This window comes from Panthera tigris, chromosome B2 (assembly GCF_018350195.1).
Source record: "Panthera tigris isolate Pti1 chromosome B2, P.tigris_Pti1_mat1.1, whole genome shotgun sequence".
Classification (NCBI taxonomy): Eukaryota; Metazoa; Chordata; class Mammalia; order Carnivora; family Felidae; genus Panthera; species Panthera tigris.
In genome coordinates this window covers 144,264,897-144,291,706 of record NC_056664.1, presented here as the reverse complement: position 1 = coordinate 144,291,706, position 26,810 = coordinate 144,264,897, and the positions used below count along the sequence as shown (strand labels likewise).

Here is a 26,810-nt window from a genome sequence, read left to right as displayed (position 1 = left end):
CTCTCTCAGAGAGGAGCCCACTGGTTTTTAAAGTCCCGGGGATTAAGCCCCACTGATTATCAGGGCCCTCTGGTTTTCCAAACCAAATGTTATGGAGATTTGTCTTCCCCATGCAGGTCCCAGGTGCCTGGGGTGCCCGGGGTGGAGGCCTGCTCCTCCCCTGTCTCCATGCCCGGTATGTCCTTTCCTCTTGCAGATGGCCCTCAAAGTCCACTTGGCTCCCTACCAAATCTCCACCCTTCCTACCCTCTTCAATGTCACTTCTACTCCACATTTATCTGTGGAGAGTTTTTTTGCCAGTCTTCAGGTTTGCTTGTTGGTTTGTGGCTTATGTCGATGTGGGTATTATCTACTTCTATCTGTGGGACAGGTTGAGCTTAGGATTCTCCTACTCTGCCACCTTCCCTGAAAATCCCCCCACTTTCCTTTCTTACTCTTCAAGTCTTTCAACTGATTTGACACCTGCTGTGCATTCAGCCCTGGGCCAGGTGCTGGATGAGATGCCTTCAGGTTGTTTGCCCTCTAAGGAGTCTTCTAGACAGGAAGGTGATGTCAATACCATAGAACAAGGGCTTGGCAGACACTAAGCACAGAACAGGATAGGAGCGAGGTGGTAACATGGAAACACCTCTCACCCAGTCCTGAGGAATCAGGAAAGCTCTATGGGCGGATGACATGTAAACTGAGGCATGAAGGACCCTTGGGGATTTCAAGGGTAAAGTGACTGGCAAAGGTGGGAGAAAGACAGTCCATATAGGGAGAAATTGTGTTTAAAGGATCAAAGGTAATAGGGAGAGCATAGCTTTCAGGGCAGGAAAAGGGTCTTTATAGCAGGACTGTGTAGGGCCGGGGGAGGGAAAAATGGTGGGGCATATGATGTTGAAAAGGCTCCAAAGGCTTTGCTCAGGGAAGTGTGCTTGAGCTGGAAGGTATGCAATGAGGAAAATGACAGCTTTAAACAATTCTTTCACATTATTTACCATTGTTGATGAGAATAATCAAAATTAGAATGATTTTTTTTTCACATCTAGAAATAAATGTAAAACAACCGCCAATTTCTAGAGATTGCCTGGAAAATACTGGGAACACAACTCATCTAGGGGTGTTGAGTCATTGTAAATTTTCAAAATTATGACCCTGCCCCTCCATTTCTTGCAGATTATTTCCAGCTAACGAATATTTGTTTCTGTGCCCTCTCCTGGAGCTCCCAACTAATGTAATCAGTGGTGGCGGTGGTGGGAAGGCTATAAGAAGAAAAGCTCTGTTAACAGAAAAATGTTCTAACATCTTATTTTGTTCATCTGAGAGCAGAAGCTGGAAGGCTTTGCCTAAATAATGAAACTAGCAAAGGCTGTGATGCCTTTATGTTCTCTCAAGCTGACACATTATGAGAGCTTATGAAACCTTTAGCTTCCAAAGGAATTAAAGAACAGCTAGAATAATGAATATTGTCTTTTATAGTCTGGCTAGGCTGCAAAATTTAAGAAGATGTATTCAACTTGGATACTGAGCCGATGATATCACATAAGTAACTGCTATTACATTGTGGTTGGAGGGAAGTTACATCGCCAGACATTAATGCAAAGGTGATGGAAATCCAAGGAACATGAGGACCACACTGGAACAACTGACTAGTCAAAGGAACGTCAGATCTGGAGAAAGAATGACTGTGGTTCTGTGCAAATCATTAACCAGATTCTCCCGAGCCAGCCAGGAATTCCTGGGAATAAGTTAAATGTTGTGAATATGTCCTCTGGCCATAAGGGCCTCTCAACTCGCATTCAGGGAGCCCATGCCCTATGGAATAAATACAACTAAGGCAGCTGTTCCTATGTTCCAGGAAGGTTGGAGTCAAGGACCTTTAATGGATGCTAAGAGCAAGATGATTTTGCACAAGATGAGAAACATTAACAGCCATGGTCAAGGCATTTGCTGTCAAAATTCTCCAGTGATACCTTATATAGGGCACAACCCTTGGAGTGAAAGCCTTCTCAAGATAATAAAGAAAAAAAAGAATTCTGTGTTCCAGTCTGAAAGATAATGTGGAAATTTATCTCGGAGGTTTCTATGCCCTGCTAAGTTTAAAAAAAAAAAAATCAAAAACCTGTTTTGAAGGGGGGAATCTTTGAAAATTGGTGACAAAGAACTAGTCATAGTACATATTCTTCATGTCACAGCTTAGTCCTTTTTGGTGGGGAGACTGACAGAGTCTACTAACAAGAACATTTCCAGGCTTTCAAAGCATAAGCAGCAGTATGGAGGGCTCAGATCAATGTTTATGTGCAGGAAGAATCACAGATTTCCCATTACTCACCTGCCCAAGCTCCCTCCACCCCTGTGAGTCTGGCCTCCCTGTGCTCACCGCTGTTCCTGCACTCACTTCCCTGCCTTCACCTGGCAAACCCTGACCTTGTAGAACCCAGTTCAGGTATCTCCTCAAAAGCAAAACCTTCTCATTCTCCCCTAAACTGGTCACCATTCCACTCTTGCCCCCGCAGCTCAGTGCTCAGGCATCTCTACGGCATTTACCACTTTGTGTGTGTGTGTATGTGTATGCAAATGTTTGTTAAAGTGTCTTTCTCCTCCAGGCTTCTGGATTCATTCAGGGATTTTGTTTACCTCTGTATCTCCAGCCCCCGGTCAGGATTGGACAGGGAGAAAATATCACACTTTTCTTTCTTTCTTTCTTTCTTTCTTTCTTTCTTTCTTTCTTTCTTTCTTTCTTTCTTTCTTTCTATGAGTAAACATTGGGGGAAAATAATCCCTGGGAGCTTGGCTATTACTTAAGGCAGATATGGTAACTTAAGTAACCAGGGAAACAGGCATAGCTGGATCCAGGTCACAAATGCTGTCGCTGGAACTCTGCCTTTCTGTCTCTTGTTTCTGTTCTCTTCTGAACATTGGCTTGATTCTCAGACAGGTTCTCTCTCTGTGTTCACAGTAGGGGAATTTGTGTGTTCTGACTGAGCTGGCCATCTGTGCACCCTGGACTAGTGAAAAGAAAGGGAGGTACAATGATCTGAGCATGACTGAGCGATTACCTACTGGGAATGAGGATCATCTTCTGTTGCTTTGTTTATTTTATAAATGGAAATTTGTTCTATTTAATCACCTTCACCCATTTCACCCATGCCCCCACCCCATCCCATCCCTCCCCCACCTCCGGTAACTGCCAATCTGTTCTCTGTATTGATGAGTTCCATTCTTTGTTGTTCTGAGACTGTTTTATTTTCTTGTCTGAACAAAGCCATCTATACAAGCTCATGCATTTGTTTAATGTTTATTTATTTTTGAGAGACAGAGGGCGAGCGGGAGAAGGGCAGAAAGAGAGAGGGAGGTAGACACAGAATCTGAAGCAGGCTCCAGGCTCTGAGCTATCAGCACAGAGCCTGACACAGGGCTCGAACCCACGAACCGCGAGATCATGACTTGAGCCGAAGTCCGGTGCTTAACCCACTGAGCCACCCAGGCGCCCCCAAACTTACGCATTCTATAAGCATCCACAATGACTTTGAACCTCGTAGTTTACTCTTTTCAGGATTCATTTGATGTGCTTTCTTTTACAACCCACTTTTAGTCTTAAAATAATAAATAATGCATGGTGACTGGGCATGTTACAATAGAATAAACTTCTGGACAGTGGAAGAACTTCCGATCCAGGCATGGAAGAAGAAGGCATGTCTTGAAGGCATGCAGCCCTAACATCTGTAATTGTTTAGATCTGGCGTCACAGGGAAAGGTGACAAGTATGCAAGGGTCTATTTATGTACATATTTGAAGTAGGCTTGAACTGTTCTTTCGGACTGAATCAAAACTACCATTGCAGTGATTCACGTAGAGGACTGTGTCTAGCACTTCGAGGATCATCCTGTTGGATTAGTAAGAATTTTAAAAAATTTAGGTGTAGAATAGTAATCGCTTATCTACTACCCTGAAGTCTGAAGTGTTTTAAATTCAGAAACTTTTAGATTTTAGAAAGATTATGCAATTCATACATTTTAACTCTGAAATAGCTCCAGGACTGGGTGCCTACACCTTCTCATTTAAAAAGAAAAACAACGACGTTGCAGTACAAAGTGGGGACAGTCACACTGAGTTGAACAAATACGGGCCAGAGATCATGCCAAGCCAGTTCACGTCCAGTCTCGCCATTAAATTTTACTTGTGGCAACATTTTGAGGACAAATGAGGACAAAAGGCTTTGTGTTTCCAGAGCCTTTTGGATTTTAGAATTTCATTTTTATTTTTATTATTTCTTATACATTGGCCTAGGGAATGGACCCAGTTTATACTTTTAACTTTGGTAATAAGATACAAATTTTAAAATACTTTTGAAATTTAACAATAGCTGTAGTGGTAGGACAGTGGAAATACTATGGACCTGACCAAAGGTGAAAGTGGAGAGCCATGTGCTTGCTGGCTTAACGTCGAAGGCTTTCTTTCTGCTGCTTAGCATGGGCTAGCTTGGCATATGTGTGTACCAAGCTATGTGCATATACCACGTGGATGTACATGTACCATGTGCATATAATGTGTGCATTTGTTGTTAACCAATGCAGGGCCGTGGAGGAACATGCAGCCTTCCTTAAGGCTTTGGCAGTGGTCATGGTGTGGACCTGGCAGCAACCGTCCTCAGCAAAGATCCAGTGTGGTTTTCCTTTCTATGGGAGTATATTGATTTTCTTTGTCCTGATAAAGTTTGCACATCATCTAGAGGCTTTGTTGGCACCTTATTAAGAGAAAACAAATTTGCACATGATAACAGAATCAGTAGCTTTTGAGATTCTATTTGTTTAACTGGGTGTAACCTAATTTTATACCTAGCGTTGGTAAATTAGCAAAGTGTACAAGTATTATGCGATCAAACAAGTTATACAGTTAGTTTGTATCCGGACTGCAAGTGAGTCTAACACGTCAGCACGAAGGCTCAGATGCTCTAAGTCACCAGGTGAACAGGCTTTGGCATCGCTCAGTTATAGGCTTTCCTTATGGAGAGGGTGCAGAATATGGGAATTATATGCTGTTTGTCAGATTTTAGCTTAGAGAAAACTAAAGGTATAATATTAATATGAATAATGGATAGTAAATGGATATTAAGACCTAAAAGCATCAGTCGTTTCTTACAAAAGAATCTGCATCCAACCAAACGAGGAACTGTTAGAGCCTGAAGTGAGGATGTCTGTTCGTTGCTGGCTATTGATAGAAGTTTTAGTTCCATGGGAGACACTTAGATTGATTCTAAGTGACAGGTCGTCTCTGATAACTTGGGAAGCATGAGGACCCTTCGACAGAGAGGGATGTAAGATGCTCATTACCAGTTTTCTCATAAATCGTAACAGTAGCCTTATGTCCTCGGTCTCTCTTACTTGAAAATTTGGGTGGTTCATCTTTTCACAGGTTTGAGTTTGAACTCAATCCACAAATGGTATAAATATTTGTGTGTGTTTAATACACTTTACAGAGCCATAGCTGAATGTATCTTTGTTTCTTTTGTGGAGGCTGATTAGAAAGTGCTACCACCAACAGACAGTGAAAGGCAAAGAACCGGCACTTGACAGACTGGCTCTGCCTTTCGAAGGTGCACCGGTCACCTGCTGCTTGTTTCTAGAACCCCCTGCCCTGCCCTTCCCTGTGTGGTATATGGAGCTGGTCATGGCCAGTGCCAGCTCCCAGATTCCCTTGCTTCAGGCTGGCTCTGCCCAGGAGAGGCCTGGAGGGAGCTGGGAGGTCAGAGAGAAGGCAGAGGCCAGGATGTTCCTTGCTTTCTCTTCCAGAAGCATTTTTCTGATAGTGGCCGCCTCTCGTTCACCCTCCCAGCTCCCAGCAGACCTCCCAGCCAACTCTTCCCACTCCGGTGACTGGAGCCCAAAAGCTGCTGATCTCAGGGTGGCTTTCTGCCCTATGTGGCTTCCACCACCTTTGTGACTACACCTTAGCATTAAATTCCCTCAGCTGAACTGCCTGGCGTGGGTCCTGTTTCCCTAACTTGACTCTGACCCATGCAGATGGCCAGTTACTTGTTCAGTACAAACCATGTACCACAACCTTACAGTGAAAATCGTGTGTCCCTTTTATTTTATCAAGAGAAAGGTGTGGGGTGCCTGGGTGGCTCGGTGGGTTAAGCTCTTGACTTCGGCTCAGGTCATGATCTCACGATTTGTGAGTTCGAGCCCCGCATCGGGCTCTGTGCTGGTAGAGCAGAGCCCGCTTGGGCTCTTGCCTGCTTGCTCTCTCTCTCTCAAAATAAATAAAAATAAACTTTAAAAACAGAGAGAAAGGTGTGCTTTCTTTGGAGTATATTAATTAAGAAAGATTTAGAGACTAACATCGAATTTAACTCTTTGTAAAATCAAGACAAATATTCTATCTGGAAAACATTATGGTTAAGCAGTATCTATAAAACTCATTAACTCTAGGAGGTTCAATAAAAGCCGTTAGAAGATTCATAAATGAAGAGGAAGATGTGGGTCTCATTGCTATTTTTTCAGGTTTGTGGAACTAGCTTGTGGTTGGGACATGCGAGGCTTTCCAGGTAGTTGTTTGTTAGCTCTTTTTATAGAAATTTGGAACACTTTAATTTATGTTTGGAGTTGACTAATTAGATTCTGATCCTGTAAGTTCTTACACAACTAGGTTCTTGGTAAAAATCTATTTTCAGATTTCACTGCCTTATTTGTTTCCATACTTCTTACCATGTCCCTCTTTGTGAGAGACACTGGTAATGAGTCAGGAGTCAGGTGGCAGAGTGGAGTTGAGAGGAGGGTGGCTTTTGGGAATGCCACCAGCAGCTGAACTGCAATGTTTACAGGTCTTCCCTTGATGTACACTCTTGGTTTTTATGGGTCTGATTTGGTTAGAGGGTCAGGCCTCCATAGCCTGAAGTGAAAGATAGATGAGTTATGATAAAATACAAGAACTCAGTGAGAGCAGAAGGAAAGAATCATAGCCTTGTCCACAGAAATGGTAAAAATGCAAATACATTTCTGTGAACTTAAAGAATATAACTGTGCTGGAGTTTAGATTTTCTGTTTAGTACTAATAAGGTGGAAAATGCATAGCATTTAACATGGTTATAATATTATAACCAAGCTCATTTTCAAGGTCTTATTCTGGGTTCAGTTTTTTTTTTTTAATAGTTTACACTATCATTGAAAACAAACAAAGAAAAAAAACCTGGCCAATTACTGTCATACATTTTAGCTTCTTGCTAATTAATTATGGCTTCCCAGAATTGAGTCTGTGGATCCAAATGAAATGAGCCATCCCATGGGAACTGTAGTTCCTGATTAGGTGGAAGAATTCATTTAATTTTTCAGGACTTGGTTGTTTTGTTTGTTTGTTTTGGTTTGGTTTGCTTTGTTTATTTTTGTAGCTGATTTATCTTGAGCTGGTATTTGTAAAATATGGGGTGGGCCCCTTAGGGAATCTTTCTTCACCCACACTTAAGGGAGCCATATTGCCTTCACTAGGATTGACGAATGTCCTCCCTCACGAAGGAGGATGTTTCCCTGCTGCACCCACAGGGGTCTGTTTCCCTAGTGACATGGAATTTATCTTGCTGGTCAAACCCAGCACCTACTGAAACTAGAGTAAGGCCACGTCAAGCAGACGGCCCTGGAGCATAACTGCTGTCACTCACTCCAGCTTGCAGTGTTTCCTGGGCCCCATGTTGAGATGGAGATGGTGTCATCCCCCTGATGACTGCATCTCACCACAGTGGAGTCAGCTTTCTGAACATGCTATGTGGAGTCTGGCTAGATGACTTTTCTGGCTTTAGCTCCCATGATTTTTTTTAACCCCGAGCAATCGAGAGAAATAAAACACAGAAAGGCAAAATTCACAGCTACTCCAAAAGAATCATGCAGCTGTATTGAATTGACAACCCTCTATAAGCAAGCTGAGGTACCCAAGGTAGAAATTTTTGCAAGCTTCTTCTGTTTCTTTACTTTTTAGTAAAGCTTTGCTTTACTAGTTGTGTGTTTTGCATGCAGACCGAAAATATCAAAAGACTACCAACATCCTAGCTCACTGATTACATAGGACAGGAAACCACCAGATCGTGCTAGTGATTAGTCTGCCAGAAGAGGTGTAACTAATATTGGGAGAGAGTTCTCTAGGATTCTCCTGCGTTTCTGCGTGTTGTAAGGGAGGTGCCTACTCTACCCTTTTGTTCTGGATGATCGTTTTAAGGAGATCATAGAGCAGATCTGCTTATTATCCAGTATCGTAAAGACAGCATCCCCCTTGAGGACAAAAGGAAGGTTTGCCTACAGCTGCTTATTGAAGATCTGGGTTCCCAGGGTTCAGAGTCCTCAGCTGTGGTGCAGACCCATCACAGGTGTAGCATGTAGCTTAGTTCATCTGCTTCATCCCATAGTTGTTGGGGAGCAGGGGGAATGGCATGGTCATGATGTCCATATTTCATTCTGCCTGGGCTCTGAGTTACACAGTCCTTTGTCTCTGACCCAGGAGTCTTGTGTCTTCTGCCAGCATCCATGAGACTGTAGCATTTTAACCTGTTAACTTGCAAGCAGGGTGAAGTCTCAGACCCTCCACCATTCTTGCCAATTACTCTAGTACTACAGAAGAACCTCCTTTCATAAAAATTGGTGGAGTGCTGAAATTCACAAATGTGACATACATATTTAATACACAGAGTTGATAATTCATATTTTCGTTTTATCACCCCATGTGAAACACTGGAATTTTCCAGATATCTATGTAGATAACTTACTGTTATCTACAAACATCCGTTCCCCTCAATAAAAAGGATTTTGGCTTTTATCTGGCTGACTTCTATCTGGTATTAGAACAGTTTGTGATTTGTTAGCTGAACATCTACCAGTAGTTTTTTGCAAGCTAAGAAAAAAATACAAATACTATCTATTTATCTGTATATGAAATACCTTCTCAATAGTCCAGCCAACTCAGCTGTTTTGGAGGAATTATTTTGTGTTATGAGCAGGATTTTTTTTTCATGTCCACAAAAAGTACTTGCAGCTAACTCAGTGTATTTCATAAGGGCCAGTCATGCCCTCCACACTTTTTGTTTAGGCCGTCAGGAATTGCTTTAAAGCTTTTTCTTAATATCCTTGAACTGACCTCTGAAGGATTTGTAAAATTTCAAAAGGTTGTGTGAAAAGGGTAGCATTCCATGTTAAAAAAAAAAGGGGGACCAATCAGTATGATGTCCGTGCTGCTCCAAGGAAAGACATGAGGTCATAGACATGATTCCAAGGACATATGTAAACAGGCGCTCATCAGAAGCACTGGACATGCCATCTATTATAGCAAGACTGTTGTCACACTGTCATCTGTGGGCCTGAAGACTGCAGGGAGGAGGACTAATAGGCCACTCGCCCCAGATAGCATAGGTTCTGGTTAACTAGCAGTGACACCGTCTGGGGCTGGTAAGACCCTTGCAATTCAGAAGAGCCTGGGCTCCAGACAGCTGGCTTTGGGACACTTCTCTGTACAGTGGCACCCTTCAGATTTTTGGAGAGTAACACATATTACCAGAGACATGGCATCACTTCCAGATGTGGTAAGTGAGGTATGTTTCAGCTGTCGTCTTCTGAGAGAAGAAACAGAGTTTCCTCCCTTTGCCAGTGATGTCAGTATAACTCGGTGTCTCTCAAGTGTGCGGCTCCCAGGGCGACAGTCAAAGCATAACCTGCCGGCATGTGAGAAGTGCAAAGCATTGGCCCTGCCTCAGAACTCCCGAATTAGAGAAACCTGGTGTTGGGTCCAGCAATTTCTAGCCCAGCAGGTGTCTCCGGTGCACACCGGCGTTGGAAGCCACAGGTGTTGCTCCCTGTATCTCAGGTCAGAGGAGAAGGAGCCAGTTGGGTTACGAGTGGGGAAAGAATAAATTAAGGGTGGTGCTGCCAAATGTGTGAAGGGATGATGAGAGGATTTGGTTAATGAACCTGTCGATTTTTTTGTATTTAGGAAAATCTATCTGATGCCTGTTCTATACTGGACACTGTTAAGATGCAGATATGAGTAAGGTATTCCACAATACCTCAGGGGTGGACCATCAGCGGCCTGTGGACAAAATCCCATTTTCTAAATGTTTTTGTAAATAAAGTTGTATTGGAACACAGCCACATATATTCATCTGCGTGGTGTCCGTGGGTGCTCTTAGGCTACAATGCAGAGTGGGAAGTACAACAAACACCCCCAAAGTCCCACGAAGCCAAAAGCACTTAATATGTGGAGCTTTAACCAAAGGCAAAGTCTAGTGTTTAAAGGGAGATACTTCCCAGATTCCAAGTAGTTATCCTCAAATGGAGTTGGGGGAATATGAGGTGGACAAGTGTCCTTCTGTTGTCCAGAGATGCACCTGTATTGAATTTTGGCCGTAGCAGAAAACTGAACTTCATGGATGTGATTATCATGGGAGTGCAAAGACTGTTAGGCAAGAGGCAGAGTGGTTAAAACACCCCAGCGTATGAAGGGTAAAGGGGCGTGTGAACAAATAGAGACATAACAAGAGGAAGAAATGAAGAAAAAGAAAAAGAAGATTTGGGTTGAGAAGGGAGAATATAAGCAAACAAAAGAATGTGACCTATGTGAAAAGCTAACTTAAGGGAGTGTGTGCAAGACAAGGCTGGAGAAGCCAATTAAGAAGAGAAGTACAGGTGTGGAACATTCCCTCTGCTTAGTGTGGGGCATGGGGCTGGAGTCTCCCAGGGAATTCTGGGACCCTGTTCGTCGGCAGAGAAAGGTTCAGGGAGCGTCTGGGGAGGGTCACACTCCGCTAATCTGTAAGTCTGCGTGTATGCACAGTCTTATGTAGAGTACCGTTCCCTAGATTCCTTACTCTGGACCACATCTTTGCTGCTGACTGACCAACTGCGTTGTGGTGCTGGAGAAAACTCACTGGGTTTCCCCTTAGGAAACGTGGTTACTTCCTGCCTTCACCTCTGATTGTTTGACTTTGGGCAGATCATTGCTTGGCTCGGCGTCTCCTTTTCTTGATTTGTGAGATACCATTTCAGGCTTCCTCCTGCATTCACACTGGGTTCTTCTATTAGACTCATTTATCATGGAAGGGCGTTGCTAAACCAGGGTCACCGAGCATTTCCCCAGCTCCACGGCTAACAGGGGAAAGGAAGTCAAACACAGACACTTCGACCCTCCTAAAAAGGGGATTGTTGAGTAGTGGCACAAGGGCATTTAGTTTCCTTCCAAAGATTCGATGTGGACTTCTTTTTAACGCATACCTCATAATAGATTTCCTCTCTTGCCCGAAGAGTTTGTTTAATGTGAAAATGTTTCCAGAGAGGGGGAAACGGCCAGCTGAGTTCCATGTCTGTGATTTCTGACATACTTCTCATCCTTCCAGGAATTTTTCTTTAAATGTGGAGCACACCCAACCGCTGACAAGGAAACATCAGTGGCTTTGAACCTGATCACAACAAACAGTCGAGGCATCACCTGCATAACATGTACCGACATCAGGTAAGGATCGGAAGACGCTGTCACCCTCCACATGCTGCTTTCCCATGGTGGCTTCTCACATAAACCTCCTCAGTGGTTTCTCCTTCTTGAGGAGTGTCTGCTTTGCTTCGACGCCGTTTGCCCAACGTGGGTCTATTTCACTCTCAGACTGTTCAAAGTGCCAAATCCTTCGTGTGGTCAGTGGTCGAATCGGATCCCAAGATAGAAAAGAGATGACTTATGTCTAAAAGTAGTGTAATCTTAATAAATAAACACATGTGTTGATATCAGTGAGTTCTAAACGGAAGTAAAACATGAAGCTAGTGTTAGGAATGCCATGACAATTTATGAGCGCCATTTATTCCTGGAATACATGATCCATAACATTTTGTTTGAAGCCAGTGTGGGACTCGAGCTCACAACCCCGAGATCAGGAGTCGCGTGCTCTTCTGAGTGAGCCAGCCAGGCGCCCCAACATTTTATCTTAAAAAGGTGTCTTTCATACGCTTCAGTTCTTCCACGTAACTTGCCTGTATGTATGTCGGGGCTTCACATGTATCCATACGCCCCAAATAAAAGCATGTAGCTAGTTGGGGAAATCTCAGTGAATACAATGGAAGAAAGAACATGTGGAGATGCTTCGTTGGGAAAACAGGGATAATGACTAGATTTGAATTATAGCTTGGGAGGCAAGGACCGAGTGGAAAACCCTGCACCTATTTAATCTACAGAGTTGATGTCTGAGAGTAAAATCTCTTACTTTATGTTATTCAAATGAACAGAGTAAAAGAAATTAGCTTTAGTACATATTCTCTGCGGTCGGCTAGAAGCTCAAATTGCGAGAGCGAGGTCTTAGCCCTGATACCAAGAACTTTCTGGGAAATGCCAAAACGCATTAATGAATAAAGTCAAAGAATCCTGCTTATTGCAGACTTTTAAGCAAAGACAGATATATGCCCTCGGCATTTCAGGGTTGCCTCTTTGGCTTTGGGGACTGTGTTAGGTGGCCTTTTAGAGTTACCTTAAACTCTGGGATTTCGTGATTAGTGGTTATTAATACTTCTAACATAATACTTCTGTCCTTTAATAAATGTAAACAAAACAGGTTGACTAATAGAATCCTAAAATCCTTAGCAGCCTCAGTTGGACACACTTGTTTCCAGAAAAGGGAGAAAAATGAGACTTTTTTTTTTTGCTGCTGCATTTTTAGTTTCTGCTGTGAGAGAGAATTCCACAATATTGCCTAAAATGCAGCTTTTCAACATCCCTCGGTAAGGTGAATGATTGCACATGGCTAACGTTTTCAACATGCAAGAACAGCTGATTCTTCTGGTCTTTCAGGAAAGGGGCTGGGAGTCCTCAACTGCTCTGAAAGCACCAGGCAATTAATTAACATCACGTCTCCGTTTTTCAAAGGAGAAATGGTTTCTCTCTAAGTCAGAATGCGGCCACCAGCCAGTATTTAAAAACCTTCCATTAAAGCTGTTAAAGATGGCATTAGGCTGTGTGGTGTTGATCGTGTTCCCTTACTGTGGGCACAGCTCTCTGTGCTTGCCTGCCGCTGAGCTGTCGGCTTTGCATTAGCAGCTCCCAACATCCATTCAGGGAAGCAAGCCACTTCCCAGATGCGCAGGGACAGAACTGCTGAAAAATAATACCGTCTGTGGCAGTAAAATCTTTCCTAGTATTATTTTCGGGTGATCTTATAAATAGAAGCTACTGTTTTCAGTTAGACTGAAGTGTGCGTGTGTGTATAACCAACCACTTGACTAGGTGAGGTCCCTTCTTGTATAAGGCAGCAGGGGGATGCCCTGTATGTAAAATAAAGAAAGAGGCCCCCTCCTCTTATACTGAAAGCTCCATGCATAGGGATGTCATAAAAGCCTACATGAGGACACACGAGTACCTTATGTTGTATGTTGCTGATGGTTATGGTTTTTTTTCCTGCTGATGCTTTCGTTTTTAATTTAGAAGTGATTCACTCACAAAAACAAACAAACACAAAAAAAACTAAAAATGTTAGTTGTTTACCCTCATGGTTAGCAAGATTTGGGTTTAATTCTATCCAGTATCTTAAATACTTGAGTCTAAATATTTGCATATATATACATATATATATATATATATATATATACGTATATATATATTATATATATATATACATACATACAACGGTGTGTGTGTGCATATGTGCTATATGTAATCATTGTATATATAGTTTTGTATCTGGCTTTTTTCCATTTACATTGTATCATGATAAATTGTCCCTGCTATGAAATATCCCATGGAAACAAGTTTGGTTTCGTTGTTTTTTTTTTTTTTTTTTAAATAGGTAGCTGATATTTCACCATTTCTCTATTGCTGGTGATCTGAATTATTTCTAATTAAAAATATGAGGTTAAGTGGTACCTGGGTGGCTCAGTTGCTTAAGCGTCCGGACTTTCGCTCAGGTCATGATCTCACAGCTCATTGGTTCGAGCCCCTCACTGGGCTCTGCATTGACAGCTCAGAGCCTGGAGTCTGCTTCAGATTCTGTGTGTGTCCTCTCTCCTTCCCCTCTCATGTTCTGTCCCTCTCTGTCTCTAAAAAAAAATTTTCAAAATATATATTAGACTAACATTTAAATTTATATCCTTTTCCAGAAATCATTGACTGAATGTTTTGAATCTAAAAATAGTATGGTAGGAGTGGTAACAAAAGGTCAATGTTCATGGACATGTTTAAGGTGCCTGATGCATATTGCCAAGTTTATTTCCCTTGTAGACTATGGTTACCTGTCTTCGAGACGGCTTCCTGCTGCATCTTCAACACTTTTAAATGTTCATACTTTTAGTTTTTGCCCATTTGCTAAAGGACATTAATTTTGTCATTAACATCTTTTTTAATTTAAAAATTTTTTAAGTAAAAAAAATTTTTTTGAGAAAGTGCACACACACATGTGAGTGGGGGAGGGGCAGAGGGCGAGAGAGGGTGCACGTGTGCGCGCAAGCACCCATGGGCACGGAGCCTGGTGTGGGGCTGGATCCCATAACCCTGGGCCATAGTCAAGAGTCAGATGCTCAACTGATTGATTCACCCAGAAGCCCCAATATTTTTTAAAAATTGTTATTAGCAAGTTTGAGTATTTCTCCCTTGCTTGTTTGCATTTTTTTTTGCATTTTCTATTGTGAGACAAAAGTGCAAAACTTTCTCAATATGAAATTTTTTGAAAAAAAAATCTAAAAAAAAAAAGAACTGGCCTCTGCAATTACTTTCTCACTCAATACATAATATCAGTGTGTCCTTTATTAATATGATATTTCCTGACCTGTGAATTTACATTTAAATATATTTCCTTGGTTTGGGTTTTGAAATACCACATCTTCCTGGAAATAAGTTATTTAATTACAGAATTGAAAATAAAAATTTAGGGTATCTATTTATATTTTACGTTTCTTTTATTTTTGCGTGTGCCTTAATCATACATCATTAGTCAAATTAGGCATAATTAACTACATAATAGATTAAAACCAGAGGGTTAATTTCAAATTCCACTTATTTGTTGCTGGTATATGGGAAAGTGATTGACTTTTGCATATCAAGCTGGTATCCTGCAACCTTGCTATAACTGCTTATTATTTCAGGAATTATTTTGTGGGTTCTTTCAGGTTTTCTACATAGATTATTATGTCATCTGTGAACACACACGGTTTCATGTCTTCCTTCCCTATCCATTTACCTTCACAAGGTAGTTACCTTCCATTCCTAGTTTTCAGACAGTGTTTATCATGAATGGGAGTTGGACTTTGTCAAATACTTTTTCTGTATCTACCAATATTATGGTTTATCTCTTTTAGTCTGTTGTTTAACCTGTTTTAGTTTGTGTTGGATTACGTGAATTTATTTTTGAATGTTGAATCAGTTTGCATACCTGAGTTCAGTCCCACTTGACTATGGCATATATTTTTTATGCTTTTTTGTATTTGATTCACGAATATTTTGCTGGGGATATTTGCATCTTTGCTCAGGAGAGAGATGGTCTATAGTTTTCTTATATTGTCTTTGTCTGGTTGTAGCTTTAAAGTAATTCTGGCTCATGGCATGTGTTAGGAAGTATTCATTCTGTTTCTGTCCTTTGAAAGAGTTTGTAGAGAATTAGTAGCAAGGTAAAAATTTTATTTATTGTTGTGCTGTACAAACATGTACTTTTGTGTAAAAAGAGATTGACATCACTTTCGTCTACCTTCTTAACAATACTTCTCAACAGGTGTATAATAACTTATATTCAAGGGTCTCCAGTGCCACTAAGCTAACTTTTTGACCTTAGAAAAATAACATAATCTCTTGGGCCTTCAGGTTGCTTACAAAATCCAAGAATTGGAATAGGTAATCTATAGGGCTCTGACTGGTTTTAAAAGCTTGCAAAAGGTAGGAGCAGTGCTTTTTCACAGCTTATAAATCGATCGTACCATTTGAGAAAACACTCATTTGTGGTCCTGCCTGCTGACAGATGCAGAAATAAAAGATGAGGTTTTCAGTGACACTCCCTTCCAGAGCCCACATAGTGGTTATAATATGTACAAAATATATATAAGATAGCGGTGTTCTTCCTTTCCAGATGTTAGGCTGAAAATTTCATTCAGGTACACAGTTTGTGTCCTTTTGATAAGGGAGTGGGGGGCAAGCTGAGGGCAGAGGACAGGCTAACAGCACCTCTCTGCCACCAGGTGGGATCTGTGTGATATTCCTCGGACACTCCTGGCTACCCGAGAGCAAAGGAAAGAGGTTTAACTGCTTGCCATGGTGATGTGGGAAGCTAAGGCAAATGAAACGTTAAATTTCCTTTACTGCCTACAGCCTGTAGACAAGTCCTTGAAACAGGCAGAGTGACCTCCCTCTAGGAGCTCAGCTGCCTTGAAGATGACACTTGGCTGGGGCAAAAGGGAATCTTAGCTTAACATTATCCTGACTCCCAAGATCCTGTAAGTCTACTTTAACATATAAAAATTCCTTTGGAAATTTCCTTTATGTCAACTCCTCCAAAGCATATGCTAGCAATCATACTCCAAGCTTATGGCCCCCCAGTATACATCTGAAGGGTCTCATGACTGAGGTTTTACTAAACAGTGATAAATAATGTTTTCCTAACAGCAGCTAGCCCCTCAAGGTCCTGGAAACTTTGCTTCCAAAATACCTTAGAGACTTACTCGATCCCTGACTCCCTCCCAACATGAGGGGATGTAATGAGTTACCCGTCAGGACCCTAGTGCAGCTCTTCCTGCTCACGGGCCCTGTCCCTGTGCTTTAATAAAATCACCTTTTTGCACCAAAGACATCTTCAAGAATTCTTTCTTGACCATCAGCTGCAAACCCCCCGACAATCACCCGCAAACCCCATCACTTTGAGTTTACATTGCATGTAAAATATTTTCCTGTCCCTTAAAGAAAAGAAAGTGGACTGTTTGAGAGCCACAACACCCTGAGATTTTACGTGCACCAGCAGATTCCCATCTGCCATCCGGCCTTGTGGTCCTCTCTACGTCCTTACGGTAGTGGGTTGATCAGTATCCACTCAAGGTTATCAGTTGATAGTCTTACATGTGAACAGAAAGTAGTGGACTGAATAAAAAGCAAAAACTTGAGCTGAGAACAGAAAGTACAGCACTTGAAGGTAGAGTGACTATATTATCTCTTTCCAATAGAAATGACATCAGAGAGGTTCAGAACGTTCCTGGACACCTCAGTTCAGCTCCGGAATAATGATACTCTGTCATATGAAGATGACAGGGCAGAACCAGAGTGAGACTTGTAGTGTATTTCTGACCACGATGTGGTTCTTGGAACTCACCCTGACGTTGGGTGCCCACCCTGGGGAAAAGAGTATTTCTGCTTGCTGAATTTTACTTTGCAGTAGTATTATTCTTAAAATTCAAAATGTAAAGTTTGAAACTTACAAAATAGAAAACTTATTAGCATGGTGTGATTGAGCAAAAAGAGAGAAATCATCCCCACTTTTCTGCTTCTAAGGTTGCCTAGTGAACTCCTGCACTTTTTTCCTCTTTCTGCCGTTCTTAAGTTTACAAAGCTCAATACAAACTAAAAAATAACCAGGTTTTACACAGCCAAGATTTAACTCTCCAGAAACATGTTTTAAAATTCAGCTCCTAGTAGGACATTAAATCTAAAAACTGGTCCTACCCTGTAATTATCCTTAACTCTTCCAGCAAAGACTTATGTTTCTGATGTCATTGTTGTTTGATATAAATTTTTTTTTATAATTTTCTTGCTTTCAGATTTGTCTTAAAATTCGTTCAGCCTGTCGAAATAGTGCTGCCCTGGGATTGCAGACTTAAAAAATTTACTTGCTTTTGGAGATTGGTAGAGATTTATCTCAAAGTCCATTTATACTTGCTCTTGGTATCCAGGGAGATAGTGATTTAACTATCATTTGTCAGTATTTTGGTATGCATTTGTTCATTCATTTAACAGAAAGATTTAAAAAAAATAGGATCTTAGTTTAACTTTCCCTTTGAATACATTTGTTATATCTTAGGCTTCTCCTCTTGATTCACATTTTAATCTTAGTTATATTTGGCATTTATTTTGTGATTTAGAATTAATATACAAGTCATTTTTCTGTCTAGACTTGAGATAGTGCTCAATGGTCATATTTTATCAACCTAACCCTTTCTAGTCATTTTTGGCATTAGACGGGAGCTGATGGTTTTATACAGTCATCGGCTCCAAAGAGCATCTTCAGAGACTCCAGATACAGTGACACATAATTTAACTGAAATCTTTAACATGGCCTTTTTCAGTACATGGCTTTAGTTCTAACAATGGAAAAATGATGGGTGTGTGTGTGTGTGTGTCTGTGTGTGTGTCTGTGTGAGAGTGATAGCACTAGAGACCTTCTTTGTGCATACAAATCTATATATTTCTTTTATTAGAGAAATAGTTTGTATACTCCTAGGTAATGTAACAAGCCAGGAACAAAAGATAGTTTTCGTATAAGTAGGGACATATCTCGGAGTATCTGTTCTACACAACATTACAGAGAAAGGTAAATCAGAATACCACGCTTGTATCTTAATAAACAGGAATATGTAATAGAGTAGAATGGAATATCTTACACCTTTTTAAGATGAAACAGGGAACTTCAAAGATACGTCTTCTAGCTGGAAGCAGTCTACTTCACACTGTGCCCCAGACCCCATGGGAGTTAGTTCACTCTGCTTATACTGTGAGTGATTCTTTCCTGAAAGAGTGTGGCACATGTCAGTCAGATCCAATCTTGAGAGAGAGCTGTTACAGACCCTCCCAGAAAGGAGAATTCATCCTGTGGGTGAAGTCTCCCATATAGGACATTGCATTGCCTCTTTGAAATTCATAGGTAGTGTTTAATTTCCTATAATTCTTTCCCTACATTAATTTCAAATTATTTGACTGTCTTATATTTGAAGAAATTGAGGCTAGGACATTTTAATGATTTTTTTAGTGTTTACTTATTTTTTGAGAGAGAGAGAGAACAAGAGAGAGAGCACACGTGGGAGAGGGGCAGAGAGAGAGGGAGACACAGAATCCGAAGCAGGCTCCGGGCTCTGAGCTGTCCACACAGAGCCTAACGTGGGGCTTGAACTTGGGAACCGTGAGATCATGACTTGAGCCGAAGTCGGATGCTTAACCGACTGAGCCACCCAGGCGTCCCGAGACTAGGACATTTTAAACATTACATCTGGTCCTACCTCAAGGAACTGGTTGCATCAGCCTACACCCAAGGTCCATGTGGTTGGTACTGTCTCTCCAGTCACACCTTACCCCCAGATCTCAGTTTTCTCTGTAGAGCAAAAGGAAAGGCTATCCACTGAGGGTGGAAGGTGGCTTTGCATATGAAAAGGAGATGAGCAGTAAAGTGAGATACAAAGACAGCTGACAGACAGGAGTTGAAACACTGAGCACTGTACAAAAGCCCACCTGCCCAGCTAAGTTGCCCACTGCCCCAAGGACAAGGTCCCAGCCTTGTTGCACAAACCTGCTGATGCTACACCATCAAAGAGATCAATGCGATTTCGATAAACATTTACTGACTTGAATTCCAGTAAATATGGTTTCATGCAGAGGAACAGAGAACGAGTTCCTTTTATATGGAACACCTCTCTTTTACAAAAAAACCCTTCTGTAAGAGTGTACGTATCCTGATGAGCACTGAGTAATGTATAGAAGTGGTGAGTCACTGTGTTGTACCCCTGAAATGAATATAACACTACAGTGATTATACTGGAATTGAAAAAATAAATAAGTAAACAAGCAAACCAATAAAGAAAAGGGAAAAAAAAAAACTTTCTGAATTTAAGGGAATTTTCCAAAACAGAATGAAATAAATTAATCAGAAATCAATGGAGAGTTTTTACGGTGCTCTTAGGAGTAAGGGAAAAAATCAACTTTTGAAGTCCAACCTTCAGATGTAGATTTCACAGGTATGTTGTTGGGGGTCAGTTACTTAGGAAAACAGAAGAAATATTTTAGCAACATTGATACTCTGAAATGTGAGCCGTGTCAGTTTTAATGTCAGTCAGTGACCTTCATTTCTCCTGCAGCGAACCCTGTAGATTTCAGATCCAAGTGGCTGCATCAGCGGGGTTTCTTGGAGATGTTACAGATGGCTTGTGTATGAAATTCATATGCCTCACCTTTTCATTTAAGTGTCGCTGTGGGTACACAGCAGCTCCCGCTGGCACTAGTAGGACAATATTGCAAATCCTCTTGGACCAATTTTGTATTCGTTAAGGTCAACTTCGCATGTTGTAACTGTCTGGATGTTAAGCAGTTCATTTTGGGATAGTCAATGTTAAGAAGCAGCTAGATCCCTAAAGCATCCATGTGGCTTTGCTAGAACTTTGTTGACAGCCACACATTATTTTTAAGGTCCATCTTCATTGGAAATAAGGGATCACATAGATTTTAAATAGTAATATTTTACTTAGAAAAAGTAGTATAAATGGCTTGTTCATTTGTTCTTAATTGCAATTTTATCCTTGTAATTAGCAACGGTTATAAATTTGGTGAGGGGAAGACGTTATTTCCATTGCAAATATTTGTGCTGACTCATACCCTTAGCAAATTTCTAACTGCTAGGACGTACCTTTCCCTCTGTAAATGTCATTTATGTAGCTATTTTTCCCATGACGTGCAGAATTAAGTATTTGCAGATTTGCCCTTTGTTGCTTCTACAGCTTATAGAGTTATTTACAACCAAACAAGCAACCGTCTCAGTAACCCGGAGTGCAAACCAAGTTATTTATTGAAGTAAGGGTTAGGATGCGTTGTATTCGGTTTCTTGTTAACTTGGAAAATTCTACACCAAGGAAAGCATGGCCCCGACTCCTTATGTGCAGCGCGCCAGAAAAGAAATCTCAAGGGTTTCTAGCTCAAGGTATAGATTTCCACAACACTCAGGCCTACTTAGTGTTCTCGTGTGATAGCCCTTCCACCATCACGTGCACACGTTAACGGGAGGAAGCACGCGCCCGGGTGCCGGTATCCTCCCACAGTGCTCTCACGGGCAAAGCAATTTCCTGCAGGTGTGTGCCATCTTGAGCATTTCCTCTGTCGTTAGAACTTGAAACTCGATCTGTTTGCTCAAGAGATATTTAGCGAGCTCATCTACGTCTCAAGTAACTGTTGTAGGTGCTTCAAGCTGAGATAAAGTGTGTTTTTGATGGGATGCAGAGAGAACGGATGACCGCTGTATAGGCTGGCAGTGAGCAGAGGGGTGGAAAAGGGCTGGTTCAGGCAGGGCAGAAGGTAATAGTACCTGAGTGCTTTCTCGGGGTGTCATTCCTATGAAACGGGGACCCAAACTTCTCTTCTTAAGCCAAGTCTTTCCAGTGATTCTTTGAACTTGGCCCAGAGAGTATTAAAAATAATAGAGTGATCTGTGTGAATTTCAGCAGGGTACACATTAATTTGCCGACTCCCTATTTTATTTTATTTTATTTTATTTTATTTTATTTTATTTTATTTTATTTTTTACTCTTAGTCAGCTGGCTGCTGACATGGCTGCTGTGACTCCTGCCTACAGCTTACCCTAGAAGTGACCGGACCTTAATTCCAAAGCCAAACTCTGAGGCCCGCTATGCCACTGTCAGTCTCCATTATCTGATTCCTCCTCCCAAGCCAAGTGAAAGCGTACTTTGTGGTGTTTTCTGACTGTGTAGGCCTATTTTCATATATGCTCCGGCCAGACCCATTTGTATGCCAGGACAATCTGACATAAATCTATATTCCACGAGGCTCAACGGTGGGTAACAGTTTCTATTGCTATTCGGTTGACATTTGTTAGATGTTTTGCATGTATGTTGGTCTTCACTTGGCCTCTCAGAGATGAATGTTATACCCATTTTACAAATGAGAAAAATAACGTACAGAGAGGTTATCTTACTTGCCAAAGGTCACAATGCGCTTGAAATGGAGAGAGAGGTGACTCAATATTTGTTCCACAATAATACAACAAAACCCCTACCCTTAGCTTCCATGCTGTGTGGCCTCAGGAATATGTGCATTGCCTCAAAAAAAAAATCATTAATTGTGGGAAGCGAGACTGTAGCTAGAAGATAGGGATGGGCTGAGGAGGGGTGATTTCAAATAGAAGTTTAATGTTGAAGGAGTGGCTGTAGAATGGTGGCTGTTGGTTTATTTGGGATTAATGGCATCACCTAATGAGCAGGCAAATGAGGGGCCTGGGGGATAACTCTAGTCTGGGGCTTCTGTGAGAGTCGTTACTTCCGTCCAGAGAAGGCATCGTGTGGGTCCCTGATGCTTAACAGGAGAGGCTATGTTCAGGGCCCGAGGGCTAGTGAGCTAGTCCGTGTAGAGCAGCTCCCTGGGACAAACATCTGGGGAGGCTCCAGGGGCAGCAGTGATGGGGGGCTGAGGAGGCAGTGGTGCCCGCCTCACTAGGCATGGAGTGAGAAGATCTCACGAGGTCCTCAAGGAGAGATGGCCAGGGAAGAACACGCACTGGGTGACAGGTTCTGGTACTTCTCAGCCAGGCTGTTTCTTAAAAACAACTTTTTTAATGTTTGTTTATTTTTGAGAGACAGAGAGGGAGAGGGAGACAAGCATCTGAAGCAGACTCCAGGCTCTGAGCCCCGTGTCGGGCTCAAACTCCCAGACCATGAGATCATGACCCTAGCTAAAGTCGGGCACTTCACCAACGGAGCCGTCCAGGTGCCCCTCCCAGCCAGTCTTAATCATTGTTCCCCTTGACAGTATGTGCTCCATTTCATCATCCGATGGCTGTTGCTTGTGTATTCCTACCTGAGGAGGTCTTTTGCCTGTTTTTAGTCTGTCTTAGGAAAGTTACATTTTTCCAGCTATAAAATTATTTTATTAGGCTATGTACCTATATTCAGACTTCTGTCTAGATATGGTCACTTGATTATAATCAAGTGGCATTACAGTGGTACCTGGGTGGTTCAGTCAGTTAAGTGTCTAAGTCTTGACTTCAACTCAGGTCATGATCTCCTGGTTTGTGGGTTCGAGCCCCACATTGGGCTCTGTGCTGATAGGGCAGTCTGCTTGGGATTCTTTCTCTCCGTCCCTCCCCTACTTGCATGTGCTCTCTCCTTCTCCCTGTCTCCCAAAATAAAGAAATAAACTTAAAAAAAATCTTTAAAAATTGGCATTACAGCTGGGGGAAGAGACAGTTTGTTAAATAAATAGTGCTGGGTGAAGTGGTTCAGTGTTCAGGTTTAAAAGTGAACCTCGGGGTGCCTGGGTGGCTCAGTCGGTTGAGCGTCCGACTTCGGCTCAGGTCATGATATCGCGGTTTGTGGGTTCGAGCCTCGCGTCAGGCTCTGTGCTGGCGGCTCAGAGCCTGGAGCCTGCTTCTGATTCTGTGTCTCGCTCTCTCTCTGCCCCTCCCCCACTCACACTGTGTCTCTCTCTCCTTCAAAAGTAAATAAACATTAAAAAAATAAAATAAAATAAAAGTGAACCTTGACTTCTTATCTCACACCATACATAACAATTAATATCGAGTAGAATTGGATATCTAAATATAAACATTGAAACAATAAGGCTTCTAGAATATAAAATAGTGCAATCACGTTATGACTCTAATGTAGAGGAAGATTTATTATACAGGATGAAAAAAATCAATTTAAAGAGGAAATATTGATAAATTTATCTACATTGAAATTTGGAACTTAAAACTTAACATTAAGGGAGTGACCTGACCAGCCGCAGAGTGGGCGATTTTGCAACACATATAAGTGATCAAGGACTCAATGCGTAAAGGACTTCTACACATCAATAAGAAAGACAACACGATAGAAAAATGGGCAAAATAATAGACACAAAATGAGATTATCCAAAGATTAGTAAACATTTGAAAGCAGGAAATGGAAATTAAAGTGACCATGTGTTACTAACATATTCCCAACAGAATACAGTAAAACCTCGGTTTGTGAGCATAATTTGTTCCAGAAATATGCTTGTAATCCAAAGCACGTGTATATCAAGGCAAATTTCAAGAACATTGGCTCAGTCGTGATCATATGATGTTCGGTGTTACGTACTACTCGTATCACAAAATATCGCTCATTCATCAAGTTAAAATTTATCAGAAATGTTTGTTCGTCTTGCAGAACACTCACAGAACAAGTTACTCGCAATCCAAGGTTTTACTGTATCTAAAATCTAAGAGACTGATGACCCCCCACCCCCCATGTTTTGGTAAGGACATGAAGAGCTGCATCTCCCATATGCTACTAGGGACATGAAAGCTGATGTAGCCATTCTAGAAGACCGATTGACAGTACCTCCTGAAGATGAATGTATATGTATCATATGACCCAGTAATTCTACCTGTAGGTGTAGGCCACTCATAAATACATGCATACGTTCATCAGAAACACATGCAAGGAACATTCATAGCAGCATCATTTATGATAGCTGAGAGCTTAAAATGAACCAACTGTCCATCAACGACAGCTTGTGGTGTGAACATGAAATACCATACAGTGATGAAAAGAATGAATTAAACTATATGTAGCTATGAACATCATGTTGAGGGGAAAAGCTGGGCACTGAACTCCAGCATCTAAATTCTTCCCTTTCTTTGTCTCTATGATTTTTCTTTCTTCCCTTTTTCCTCCATTAGTTGTGCCTTTATGATGATGGCCGATACCTTCCCTGACTCCTGCATTCATTATTATTCTTAGAATATTTTATTGGCTCTTCCCTGGACTGGGTAAAAGTTAATTGGTCAGAGCAGGAACTCTGAGGAGGGAGACAGTCTTAATATTTGCTGGACATAGCAAGGGACATGTGTGGCAAGGGGCAGCAACAGAATATGTTTGAGAGTGTGAAAGGGCATTAAAAATAATTGAAATTATATAGTATCTTGAAACAGTATTTTACTGGATGGTAGATAAGTTTTAGTCTGTTGCTAAACCTGTAAAAATATTTTACTCAAAAATGGTTTTAAAAAATAAGATTCGGGGGCGCCTGGGTGGCTTGGTCGGTTGGGCGGCCGACTTCGGCTCAGGTCATGATCTCGCGGTCTGTGAGTTCGAGCCCTGCGTCGGGCTCTGTGCTGACAGCTCAGAGCCTGGAGCCTGTTTCAGATTCTGTGTCTCCCTCTCTCTGACCCTCCCCCGTTCATGCTCTGTCTCTCTCTGTCTCAAAAATAAATAAACATTAAAAAAAAAAATTAAAAAAAAAATAAGATTCATTCTAAATATTGTATGTGTATATAAATAACATATAGTATATTTTTTATTTTTTATGTTTATTTTTGAAAGAGAGAAAGAGAGCATGATGGGGGAGGGACAAAGAGAGAGGGAGACAGAGACTCTGAAGCAGGTTCCAGGCTCTGAGCTGTAAGCAAAGAGCCCGATGCGGGACTTGAACTCACAAACCATGAGATCGTGACCTGAGCTGAAGTCAGATGCTTAACTGTGAGCCACCCAGGCACCCCAATAGGCATAATTTTAAGTATTATATATTTTATGTATAGTAAAGCAAAATATATAAATATATAATATTTAAATATGAAAATATATAAATATATATATTATATACTAAAGCAAAAAATGTGAACCTCTTTATATGGATTATATCAACATACAGAGTATTTGTTATTCACACTTATTTATGCACTTTAATATGTTTATTAGCTATACTATCTGTCTCTGGCACAGTGTATTCAGTATTTAGTTCAAAATGTATTTTTGTGTTATTTTCTTTTTTAAAAATTTAGAAATACAGTTTCCTGCAATCTTCAAAGTTGTGGTACAACTAAAGCATTTGAAATTGTTAACAACTCCAAATGATATTTCTCTGTAAATCATAATGCTTTTGAGAAAATCTCCCTCTACTAGTAGTAATCTCAGAGATTTTGATAGAGATGGTTCTCAATTCTAATATTTTTTTAAAAATGAATGAATATTACTGGCAGGATATTATCCCAAGTATTGTGTTTTGCTTCACTCAGAGAACCTCTCTTTGACAAATATTTTTATAAAACAGAACTTGTCAATTTAGTTATTTTTATTTACACATACTTTGAAAGCCCCACCCACCACATTTAGATGCAGCAAAGTCAGAAGTTTTTCTCAGTTTTACTTCTTTATGATAGAAATATAAATTTATCTGATTAAAAATAGGAGTTGTATGAGAAGATTCTTCCCACAAATTGAAATATCCCAAGAGATCAATTATAGATTCCAGAATGGAAACCTCGTATTTCATTTCTCCTTTACTTTTATACAGATTAGTTTAAATGTCTTCTCACAGACGTTTTTTTAGTGATTTATATTTACTTCAAACTTCAAAAGGTGGAAAATTTGGGGCACTCCATTTAATGAAATGCTATGATTAAAGATTGCAAACTGATTTTAAATAAAATGCAAACAAATTTAGAAGACTCTTGTAAAGTGGTTAATATTAGTGTAGAAGAGGAAAAAAAATATTTTCCCTCTACCCTCTAGCTTCTCCAGCTGGGGTGCTGACACAAGACAGAATAGTAAGGGAAAAACAGAAGCTGGTTAACATGTGCATCACATGTGCGGAGAAAAAGAATCTCTTTTGCACTGCTGGTGGGGATGCAAACTGGTGCAGCCACTCTGGAAAACAGAATGGAGGTGCCTCAAAAAACTGAAAATAGAACTACCCTACGACCCAGCAATTGCACTACTAGGCATTTATCCAAGGGATACAGGTGTGCTGTTTCGAAGGGACACATGCACCCCCATGTTTATAGCAGCACTATCGACAATAGCCAAAGTATGGAAAGACCCCAGATGTCCATTGATGGATGAATGGATAAAGAAGATGTGGTGTATATATATACAATGGAGTATATCAAAAAGAATGAAATC

General features: G+C 41.1%; 1 protein-coding gene across 2 annotated transcripts in view; it reads left to right on the top strand.

Annotated features, from left to right (window-relative positions):
• PRKN (parkin RBR E3 ubiquitin protein ligase) overlaps nt 1-26,810 on the top strand; it is a 1,336,804-nt gene that overhangs the window by 728,463 nt on the left and 581,531 nt on the right. For both annotated transcript variants that reach the window (XM_042987489.1, XM_007097240.3), the window contains exon 6: nt 11,351-11,466. In XM_042987489.1, the coding sequence (XP_042843423.1) occupies nt 11,351-11,466 (116 nt within the window). The remainder of the gene's footprint in view (nt 1-11,350; nt 11,467-26,810) is intronic.